This window comes from Pan troglodytes, chromosome 9 (genome assembly GCF_028858775.2).
Source record: "Pan troglodytes isolate AG18354 chromosome 9, NHGRI_mPanTro3-v2.0_pri, whole genome shotgun sequence".
Lineage (NCBI taxonomy): Eukaryota > Metazoa > Chordata > Mammalia > Primates > Hominidae > Pan > Pan troglodytes.
In genome coordinates, this window is record NC_072407.2 from 36,426,191 (window position 1) to 36,437,640 (window position 11,450).

The 11,450-nt window shown below is 57.1% G+C and overlaps 1 protein-coding gene across 8 annotated transcripts in view; it reads right to left on the reverse strand.

The window, feature by feature from the left end:
- Positions 1-7,932, reverse strand: part of WT1 (WT1 transcription factor) — a 48,260-nt gene extending 40,328 nt beyond the window's left edge. For 3 of the 8 annotated variants that reach the window (XM_016920636.4, XM_016920635.4, XM_016920634.4), the window contains exons 1-3: positions 6,986-7,878; positions 807-929; positions 266-368 (exon numbers count right to left, since the gene is read on the reverse strand). In XM_016920636.4, coding sequence (XP_016776125.1) covers positions 266-368; positions 807-929; positions 6,986-7,427 — 668 coding nt within the window. In that variant the 5' untranslated portion in view covers positions 7,428-7,878. Of the gene's footprint in view, positions 1-265; positions 369-806; positions 930-2,812; positions 3,244-6,050; positions 6,865-6,985 lie in introns of those variants that run through there. The other 5 variants (XM_016920639.4, XM_016920638.4, XM_016920637.4 and 2 more) reach the window with 4 other exon arrangements.
- Positions 7,933-11,450: the final 3,518 nt, after the last annotated feature.

Consider the following 11,450-nt stretch of genomic DNA (forward strand, 5'->3'; position numbering starts at 1 on the left):
AAATAATAACTTCTCGAGCGCCGCTCCTTCTTCAGCTCGAAAGAGTAATTGTCCCATTTTTATACAACATAAGAACAACTCAGAGACCAGGGAGATCAGCTTTAATTTCCTCTAAGTAGTAGAGTGGAGTCGAGGCGTCTCGTGCCTCCAAGACCCTGCATGCCCGCAGTCAGGGCTGCCCGGCTGGGGCGTTCCCAAGTCCGCCGGCTCATGCGTCCCCTCCGGGGTCCCAAGGACCCAGACGCAGAGCCCAGCGCCTTCCTACCTGCTGTAGGGCGTCCTCAGCAGCAAAGCCTGGCTGCCGGTGCAGCTGTCGGTGGGGGTGTGGCAGCCATAGACCGGGGGCGGCACCGAGTACTGCTGCTCACCTGCAGAGAGAACCGAAGACAGCTGAGCGAGTGCGCCCCAAGGGCTCGGGGTGCGAGGCTGCGGGCAGGGGTTGGGGGAGACACGAGATCCTGAGCCTGGGGCACTGGGGCCTGGATGAGCGGCGTGCAGAGCGAGGCCGTCCAGAATGCAAGAAGCTAAGCCTCTCACTTTGCATTCCCCTAGCAGTCGCTGCGCTGTGCACCAAAAAGGCCCTCCGGACATTCATAGACTTAGTTGGATGGCGATGTCCCTAACGTACTTGGGATGGAGGGAGACCCAGTCTTGTCCTTTAAATACAGTGCCATTGGGGTAACGATTTCTAAGGTCCTTTTAGATGTCCTCCTTTGCCTAATTTGCTGTGGGTTAGGAATTCCTGGGGGAGAGGAGGATAGCACGGAAGAAGGGGAGAAGGACTCCACTTGGTTCCGCTCGCTTACCCAGCGAGCCCTGCTGGCCCATGGGATCCTCATGCTTGAATGAGTGGTTGGGGAACTGCGCCGCATGGTGCGAGGGCGTGTGACCGTAGCTGGGCGTCCCGTCGAAGGTGACCGTGCTGTAACCTGCGGGAGCGGCGGAGAGAAGCACAGTGTCAGCGGGGCTCTCGCAAGACGGGGCAGTGGGTCTGAACCAGCCACGGGCGGGGGGGGCGGTGTGCGCTGAACCCCGCATTCGGACCCCCAACGGAGGAGAATCCAGCCCCACAAGCCTCCAGGACTTTCGGCAGGAAGACGGCCCAAGTCCCTGGATGTGACCTTGGGACAGGCTTCTCCATCCTTTTCTGACTAAAACCCCCACCTCGCTTTTTCCCAATTTATTTATGCCGCAGTCTTCTACGGTCTCTGCCGCTTCTGCAGCGAACCCCTGGCAAATTAAGTATAAAACTCGTTGCCTGATCGACAGAGAAGGTTGTTCACCCCCCAAAAATAAACTCTGCAGCTCTTCCGCAGGAGCAGCGCGGGCAAGCGAAATGAATCTGCTGGGCTAACCCCGCGTTGACTCCGAGCTGTAAATCAGGGGCCCGCGCACCAACTTTCATTAATTACTCGGAGCCAGTTAAATGGCCTGGTCTTAAAAATGGGAAGAGTAATTATCGAGTAATGTTATCTGTCTGGGGCTACCCGACCCGACACCATGACACCCAAGGGAAAGCTGGTGAGGGGGAAAACAAGGGCCCCTTCCAGTTGGGCCTTCAGATGGCGACCCTGCGCTCTCCTCCTCCTCCCCCCTATGGGACCCACCTTGCGCCCAGGGGTCCGACCCTGACCACTGCTGTAGGAGCCAACTTCCTCGCTCCCCAGGCTGGACAGCCAATTTCCTTTAGAGTGTGCCTGACACTGTATCTCCGTTTCCCTCCATGGTAGTGCTGCGGTCCTTTGCCTCAGTTTCCCCCTAGGGAAATCCTGGCATTCCCCCCCCCCCAAAGTGAGAAAAAGAGCGTGGAGCCTCAGTTGGAAAACATAGTCTTTTATAATTTTTGTTATTAAATTGCTTTAAACATATACCCCACAAGCTTCTGGAAAGCTGTTGCTGCCTCTGGGGAAAAGGATCCTTCGGCTAAAGATACGTCATTGGCCCCGGAACCCAAGGATGGGGTCTCATTCCTCTACAAGTTCCGGAGTCTGTGGCCTGAAGTCCAGACACAATGGCTAAGGAGAGCTGCTCCTATGGGATCCTGGCAGGGCCACCCCAGCAGCCTCAGATCCTCCTGGCCCAGGGACTGCCCTGGGTCTCCAAACTTCACAAAATTCTCAGGAGTAAATTGGGTCAAACAGCACCCATTCTCCCACTCTTGCACGATTTGACCAAAGTGCCTCCAAAGACTTAAGCAGGACTCAGCCGATGAGCAGGACCCAGGGCATCGTTACCTCCATTTTCGAAACACACACGGACGCTCATGCACACACACCACCACCCCCCGCCCAGAAAAAAAAAAAAAAAGAAAGAAAAAGAAAAAGAAAAAAGCTTCTCTGGGGCAACAGAGGCATGAGCCTGGAGGGTGGTGTGGCAGAGTGCAAGGGAGGGAAGGAGGGGGCAAATCCTAACTCCCGGATAGTACAGGTCCAGGCTTAAGTCTCACACACTGCTCAGCACCACACACTGGGGATTTGAGAAGCCACTAGCTTTTATCATATGACCCCGAGGGCCTCCATTTCTCTCCTGCTAAGTGGGCAAAGATAACCCCCGGCCCCGTTAGCTCTCCTGCATGGGCGAGCACGTTTGGGCTTCCACAGACTTCCTTTTGAAACCTGAGGCCTGGCCTTCTTTGAGGCCTGTAGATGAGCTTACAAACGAAATTTGGCTCAGGGCACCCACTATTGCCCGGAGGGAAGGCCGAATTTCTGAAAGGACACTAAAAAGAGAGAGAGAGAAAGAGAGACAGAGAGAGAGAGAGAGAGAGAGAGAGACGAAATAGAAGCTACGAAGAAGTTTTCTCTAGACGAACCCTTCTCCATTCCTGAGCCCAGGAGTAGGCAGGGACCCAGGGCACTGCACAATCCTCAGAGCCCTGCTCCGCAACTGTCCGTGCCCGGCGAGGGCCGTGGGTCCCGAGTCGCGGCACCCACTCTCGAGACGTCCGTCCGCACCCCAGAACTCGGGCCCAAGGATGCCCGTGGCCCGCGAGCCCTCCTAGGCCTCCTCCCAGACCGGACACGCAGACCTCGGCGGGCAAAGACCGGCCTCGAACCCTCTCCTTCAGGTCCCCCCGGGAGGGGCAGTGGTGAAAGCGCCTGCGGAGCGGAGGGAGGTCTCTTTTAATTAGAAGCTTATCGGACACGGGTTTGATTAGAGCGCGCTGTCCCTGGGCCCAGCGCTTGGCCTGGCGCGGAGAGTGCGGGGGCAGGGGCCAGGGGAGGTAAAGCTGCCGGCTGGAAAGAGCAGCGTGTTCAAAAGCTCCTTGTACAGGCCTTGGAGGGAGAGAATCGAGTGGCCAAGGTAGCGCCTTTCCCACGGTTAGTCCCGGCCCGGGAGGGGAGCGCAACCTTGACCGTGCGCTAAGAGGCGAGACGCGCTCTGTGCCCTCCTCCCCCGCCGGCGGCTGCAGAGAAGCCGGGAACCGCCTGGCCCGGCCGGGCCGGGAGAGCTGAGGGGTGAAATGGACAGCAGGCTCAGCCAGGAAGGTGCTCAGAAGGCTGAAAACGATGACTGCAGCTGCACTGTGATTGGGGAAAACCTGTCCCCCAACAAAATACCCTCTCCTGTGTGACCGGAAGAGGGAGCCTTTGGCCCTCGGGCGTCGCAGGCCTCCGCACCTGACCCTAGGGTGGCCTGATGATCCCAGGCCTAATCATGCGTTAGGGTTCTGCGAGCCTGCGGGGCTGCGGGATCAGTGGACTAGCAGGCAACCTCTTTTTTTTTTTTTTTTTTTTTTTCGAGACGGAGTTTCGCTCTGTCGCCCAGGCTGCAGTGCAGTGGCGCGATCTCAGCTCACTTCAACCTCAGCCTCCCGGGTTCAAACGATTCTTGTGCCTCAGCCTCCCGAGTAGCTGGGATTATAGGCGCCCGTCACCAAGCCCGGCCAATTTTTTTTTTGTATTTTCAGTAGAGACAGGGTTTCACCGTGTTGGCCAGGCTGGTCTCAAACTCCTGACCTCAGGTGATCCAACCGCCTCGAGCCACCGCGTCCGGCCCAAGCAAGCTTTTTTCCCCTCCTCCTTAAGCCTTGCATCTAGTCTGGGGCTACTCAAGTCCTCACCCCACATCTGCCCTCACAAACCCGTCAACCCCCACACACGGACTAAGAGTTTGGTGCCCCTCCCGCAGGCCAGAAGAAATCCATCTCAACGGTGGGGCCAAGATCCCTGGAAAAGGAGTAGAAACACCCTAGCATGGTCTGGGTTCAAATCCCACCTCTGCCACCTAATCTCATAGAACCTGGATTTCCTCATCCAAAACAAGGGGCCTCTCCAGGATTAGCTGGTGAGCTTCTTGCAAAGGTTCTCGAGGCCATTGTCTTAATTAATATTCAGAACCCAGTGCCTGACCAAGTAGGCGATTGATGTTTGCTAAATTAATGTTTACAAGATTAGGATGCAAGATATAATATTTAAGAATTTAAAATATGAACATGCTTGTGAAGTTTTGGGCGGTTGTGAGTGGGTACCAACAATTGCCCCTGCCTGTGCACCATGGCTAGACTGCCCTAGGGATCCAGAGACGGCCTTGATTCCTCTCCCCTGGGGTTTGGCCTTGGTGCTCTGATGGCCATTTCCACATTTTTGAGAGTTGATGCCCTTGCCTCTCACAGCCCAAGTCTTGGGCCAGGCCCTGCATTCCTGGGGAAGCAGCAGGAACCCTGGAAATCCAAAGAATAAACCCAGAATCTCGAGGGCCACCCTTGCCCACTCCAGGATAGCAGCTGGAGCGCTTCTCACATCCAAGCTGCCCAATGAGCCTCAAGGGCTGGGTAAGCTGGACCCATCTGTTTTCATTGCAAGACAAAACTTAAACCTGGAGATGGTGCTTCCAGGCTATATGACTTGAATCTAGGGCCCGCTCTCCATTGGGCTTTTTCTCCAGGGTGGAGAAGAAGGATACATTCACCTGCTAGTCCTGGTCCCCTTTTAACTTTTTCTCCATGGCAGCCACGCCTGTATATTACAGAAGAATCCAGATATTTTCCAGAAGTGTAATGCCTGCTGGCTGCAAAACCCACAGTCCCACCCCCCACGACGTGTGATAAGATCCCAGGCACCAGACCTGCCCTGAAAAGGGCTGGACAAGGGACCCAAACGAAGCGACAGAACCCAGGTTTCAAAAATCCCCTAGAAGTACTAAAAAGATAATGGCATAGTAGTATTTTGTGCCCCAGGGGCATGGATTCGATGGTTTCTCAACCGCCTCCAAATAGCACACATGCAGACAGTGCTCTCGGATTCATTGTTTCTCAGTCACAGATGTTTAGATGGGTTGCCGAGTTCCATATTTAAAGCCCCAAGAGGGTGGTGGGTAGCGCTTCTGCATCTATGGAGTATAACTTCAAGCCGGACCCAATCTCCAGGTTGCCCATCTCAGCTGTCCTCTTATAGACGGGGACACTGAGACCTAGAAACTCCCCAAAAGTAACACCAGCCTGCTAAACAAAGGTGGCGCGATCTGATCAAAGAACACAAGCCTCAGCGACCAGTAAGTTGTCCCAACGCCCCTTGAGTACAAAACACTAATTTCACTAACTAAAAGCATAGAGTGGAGGCAACCCTTGGGTCTGCTTGCGGTTCCTCCACAGGACAGTGATCCCAGATTCTCCGGAAGAAAAGGGCGGTTTCGATTTCTCCAAGGCTTCGCGGGGGCCGGGTGCTCCTGGTTAGGCTAAGGTAGGAGCGGCCTGAAGACGCGCGTTTAGAAGGCGCGGGTGAAGGCGGGCAACAAGGGCAGAGCCCTTCTCCCGAGCCTTGGGCGAAGGTACCTCCTGCAAAAGATACACTCTGCTTCCCACGCATTCCAAAAACATCCCAGTCCCTAGGCCCTCGAGTAATTTTGCTCCAGGAAAAGCATCCGCCATTGTATTAGTAAAGCGTTTACTAAATTACCGAATCAAACCGAACTGGCTTAGGTTCTCAATAGCGTGGAAATCCACTGAAAATAAATGAAGAGGGCAAACTACAGGGGCTCCGCAGGTTCGGGTCCGCGCCGCCCAGGCGAAAGAGAGGTGGGCGGGCATCGGCGCGGGATGAGAAACCAACCTGATACTTATCGTGTGCCGAGTTCCCTCCTTGTATCCTGACTAAGCACAGCGAATAACCCTGTCCTTGTTCTAACCCCAGGTCTTGAAGAAATACTGTCCCAGCTGAGCCCCGCGTTTACAAGATGAAGAGGCGCCCCAGATGCGCTGAAAGAAAGGCCAAAGCTCGTGCCTCCTTCCACTGCCTGCGGTAGAACCTGGTCCCGCATAGCTTGGAATCGGATAAGTCAAGTTCTCTTCCATCCCCAGAACCTGCGTGGCCGCCGCCTGAGCGAAGCCCAGTGAAGATCCACTTCTGTATTACCATACGCGGGAGCTATCCACGGACACGACGCTGTTCCAGAAAGCCATTTAGTTACTGGAGGTGCATGTGCTCATTCTAGTTCTCTACGATACTTAATGTGCACCTAAGTGTGTGCCAACACCGTATTATAAGGGCTGGAGGTGCTCCTGGACATTTTAGCGCGGCGGAGGCAGCACAGCACAGGCGCTCACCCCCGCGCTGGTCCCACTCCGAATCCAGAGTCCAGACGTCTGAAAAGCGCTACGCTTGGTGACAATTTGGCGTTTCCTTAATTAACAAAACTCTCCCCAAGGCAGAGCCAGACACTGCGCCGGTCTCCTGGTTCCACTCCCGTGGGGACTAGCAGTCCCGGAATCTCTCGGACTCTAAGGGGCCCCAGACGCCCTCCCGGCTCTTGCGAACAGTCAGGCTCCTAGCTCTGCCTGGCTTTGGAGGATGTCGGGGGCCAGTGCCTGCGTGCACTCCCACTCTCCGGCCTCCTCCCCAGCCGCCGCTTCCGCTATCCTCACGGCCCTTGGGAAGCAGCTGGGTAAGAGCTGCGGTCAAAAGGGGTAGGAGAGGGGGGTGTCCTAGAGCGGAGAGCCCCTGGCGCCACTGCCCCGCGCGTAGGGGGCGCTCCCCGGCCTACTTACCCTGATTGCGAATAGCGGGCTGGCTCTCGAGGCAGCTGGGCAGGTAGGGTGCGTTAGGAAACATCCTGGCCTGGCCGGATGACGCCTGGCTGGGCGGAGGAGGACCGAAGGGCCCGTAGCGACAGGCTCCGGCTGTGCCAGTGAACTGGCCGGAAAAGTGGACGGTGAAGGCGCTCAGGCACTGCTCCTCGTGCGGCTCCGCGCCGCCCCAGCTCGGCTCCTGTTTGATGAAGGAGTGAGGCGGCGGCGGCGGGGGTGGCGGCGGAGCCGGTGGCGGCGCGGGGCCGCCCAACGACCCGTAAGCCGAAGCGCCCGGGGGCGCAAAGTCCAGCACCGGCGCCCACTGCGCCGCGCCGCTCACAGGCAGGGCACAGCCGCCGCCGCCACCCAGGGAGGGGACGGCGGGCAGCAGCGCGTTCAGGTCCCGCACGTCGGAGCCCATTTGCTGCGGCTCAGACCCGGACGCCCCGCGGCTTCTCCGGCCCTGGAGACGTTCAGCGCTGGCGTCGGCGGCGCCTAACTTGGCCCAGATGCCGCCCGGGTCCCGGACTCCCTGCTGCTCTGGCTGCTGTAGGCACCCAGGCCCGGAGCGGAGCGTGTGCTGAGACGCCGGCTCCGGGACACACGTGGAAGCCGGGTCCTGCAGCAAGAGGAAGTCCAGGATCGCGGCGAGGAGACGGCGGGGCCCGGGCGCCTGGGCTGCCGTCCCGGCTCTGGGTGGGTGGGTGGGTGAATGAGTAGGTGGGAGGGAGGGCGGGAAGTGGGGGAGCGGACAGGCGGTCGGGTTGCGGAGAGCCCCCGGGTGTGGGCGCTGCCTTGAACTCCTTACCCCAGCTGCCTGGCTGCCCTCAGCTTCCCAAAGCTCAAATAAGAGGGGCCGGCGGCGCGGGGAGGAGGAGGAGCCAGGAGGCTCGGCCGCTCCATTCACTCAGCAGCCCATGCCCGGCCAGGCAGCGCGCGCTGCTCCTTGGGGGCGCCCTCGCAGCTGGGGTGGGGGCGGGTCCGAGGGAGCGTCCCTCTCGGAGACACCCTCCTCTTCAACCCAACACGCGCTCTCAGCTGGCCGGTGTGGCACAACCCTCCCCCCACCTCCCCTTCTTGGCCTTCGCCAGTGTGGGAGCCTCGTCTCACTGGAGAGTCCGTTCAGGTAAGCAGTGAGTCCGGGCAGGGTCGAATGCGGTGGGAGTAGAGATGGGGTTGTTAATCTAAAAGAGTGGTTTGGAGGGAGGGGCAGGTAGGCTCCAAGAGGGCGGGAACTTCAGGAAAGCGCAGAAAGAACTCAGTCAAGCTTCAAAGAAGCGTATACCCTTGCTTTGCACCCTTGAGTCTCGCTCTTGCTTCTAGAACTGTCGGGTAGGGGAGTGGCCATGATCTTGGGGTCACTGGGGAAAGAGGTGGCCCTTTGTGGGTTCCAGAGGTCGGGACTGAAGGCGAACGTCCCTCAGTTGGGTGGCCGGGAGTTGCACCAGTTATAAGCCGGGCGTATTTCGATCGGCTAGTAGTTGTTTACTTGGTGAGGTTTGAGCCAGGCGGAAGGCGGTTGCCGCCTACCTAAAATTGGAGTCAGCAGCACTTAGTTTCCCTTTCCAGTGAGGAATATCTAATTCTTCTACGGTTAAGCCGGGAAAACAGCGGCTAGTTTAGGAGGGAAGAAAACCCTTGGGCAAACGCCCAAAGCCTGCGTATATTCCGGCCGGAGCATCCTGGCGCCCAGTTTGGGGAGGAGGGGTGAAGGGGAGGGTTTGGATACGAAGCCCGGCAGGGAGCGGGTAACTCCTGGAGCCACTCCGCCGAGCACTGCCTGTGGCCCTGGTCGAGGATACCATTCTGGTTGCTCAGTGATTGACCAGGAGGCGGAAGCCAGTTAAGGGGACCAAGGAGTGGAGTAGGGAGAACCTCCATCGGCCCACGGGCGCGAGTTAGTGTTCGAATCTTTGGGAGCTCGAAGAGCTTCGCTAAATCTGACTCCCTTCATCTAGTCTCTGTTTGGCAGCCCCCGCGCCCCAGAGCAGGTGTTTGGGGCGGCTAGGGGGTGTTGTTTTGGTTTGGTTTTTGGATCTTCTAAAGGAGTCAGTATCTATTGGGAAACAACCCCTAGGCAAGGAGAAGAACCGGGGGCCGGAGCGGAGCGTGTTTCAGAGGTGCGTATAAAATCCCAGGGGCGCCAGGAGGCAGCAGCGACGGCGCAGCGTGGGACGGCCAGGCGCGACGGGAGGGAAGCAACCGGTTGCAGTCCGGCCTCCTGTACCTGGCTGGCCCGGGCTGGGGCTGCAAGCTTTCCAGCCAAACTTATGTGAAGCAAAGTAGTTGCAGTTTGACAAAGGATGGCGTTTCAATAAATGACATAGTAATTTTTTACGCTTTGGTTTTTAGCTTGCATTGCATAAACGTTGTCGCCATTAAATTCTGGCTGCGGACCCGAAGTGTGTGCGGGCCCAGGACTTACTCGAAGGGCGCACTTCTTGGGAATGCTCATCCCGTAGGCGCAGGAGACCCTGAGGGTAAAGATGCGGCACTTGAGCCCTCCGCTTGCCTCCCAGGCCACCTTTGCTGCTTGACTTTGCTTCGTCTCCACTCAGAAGCTTTTAAAATTATTATTAAGTAAAGAAAGATTCTACAAGACACTGCCCCCACGCTCTCTGCTCAGTCCTCTCCCACACGATCTATCCCTAAACCTTTCGCGGGGCTCGCGCGTTTGGTTTTTTGAGTGGAGAAAGGACTCTCGAGACAAAATTCACTGCCAGTTGCCCTAAGAACCCCCCAGATCCCTGTATCTCCCTTCCTTCTCCCCGCCTATTATTTCTACTTGGAAGTCGTTTTTCTTAACTAGGACTCAACTATGAGGGGCGAGGAGCCCTTTATGAAAAGCCGGGGACTTTTATTTCCAAACGAAAAGATTGAGATTGTTTCTTCTTTTACCATCCTTGGCACTTTTAGCGGGGGGAGAGGAGGTTATCTGAAGGGAGGCTGGCTTGAATGTGAGTCTTTGTGTTTGTGAAACCCAGGTAAGGCAAAGACACGTAAATCTCTGCCAACATTTTTTAAAAATAAGTTTTTGCCCCGGGGTGAGGGATGTAGGGGTGGATAGGAGGAAAGGAGAGCCAAGCAAATGTAGAACTCCTCTCTCCTCTGCCATTTATTTTCTCTGAATCCTTGTGGGGGCGGGGAGGGGAAGAGCACCGGTGCGAACCCCGGGGTGCCCCCTCGCCCGACTTGGACTTCTCCGACTAAAGAGGTGGGAGGAGTTCCCTGCAGCCTGCGGGGCCAAGAAGAAAGTGCTAAGCTGAGGAGCCGCAGTCGGAGGACCCCAGGGACCCGACAGGAAGTCTCCGTACGACCCCAACGGATCCACATGCCCGGAAGCCCAGGCGACACTAAGCCAGCGCTGGGGAACTGACGTACTCCTGCAGTCGCAGGGCGCTCCATGCCTCTCTGTCCTCTTCTTTGTTGTGGGTAACGTTCTCTGCGGGAGACCTGAGGTTTTCCAAGGGGGACATGCCAGCTACACTGGCCTTGGCGCCCTGAGCTAAGCACCAGGACTCACAGCCTAGCACGAAGGCAGGTAGCACCTTCACCCGCCGCGGACGATAGGCGCTCTCCTGTACCTCCTTTAGCTCGCGAGGCCCGCCCTTCGCGAGGTCCCAGAGAAAAGCAGGCTGTGGAAAACTGGGCGCCCCCTTCTTTCACCCACCTTCTTACCCCTGTCAGCGCCGAGGTCTGTAGCAGAGGTTACTGGTCTGAACCACCGATTGGCAAAGAAAGCTGCAGATTAAACTTCTCGTTTTACAGGGAAGGAAACTGAGGCCCAGACAGCCGAAGGAGAGGCAGTCTATGGAGCGCAGCGGTAAAGAGCAAGGGGTTGGTGGCCCCAGAATGGAACCTCAGCTCTGCCAGGTAACCAACAGCTGTGTGACCCTAGACGAGTTCCGCAGTCTCTCTGAGCCTCAGTTTCCTTACTGGTCAAACGGGATAATGGGATACTAGCGCCCATCTCATAGAGTTGTTCTGAGGATTAGATAGGAGAGCAGTGTGGGCCTTTGACTCAATCAACTTTACAGTTTTTGTTACTACTACTGTTTAAGGACAGGAAACAAGTTAGTGGCAACGCCGAGCTGAAACCCGGGTCTCTCAACGTCCAGTTGGAGGTTTTACCCACCACCCCTCTACCTCTTCAGAGCTAATGGGATACAGAGGCGAGGACAGCCCCTGGAAAACCATGTGGCGTTGATACACTGGCAAAGCGCAGGCATCCCGGCCTCGAAGGTGCATAATTATTGCAATATGAAAAAATCGAGGCTGGGTGGGAGCAGGGCAGTGAGGATTTCTCAACCCCTACTTTCACCCCGGCGCTGTCCACTGCATCTGACAGAGCGCGGAGCTGGGCTGCTACAGCCGCAACCCCAGGGACCAGTGCGCACGCCTGGGCCGCCCTCCGGGAGTCACCCAGCGGCCGCGGACAACTGAA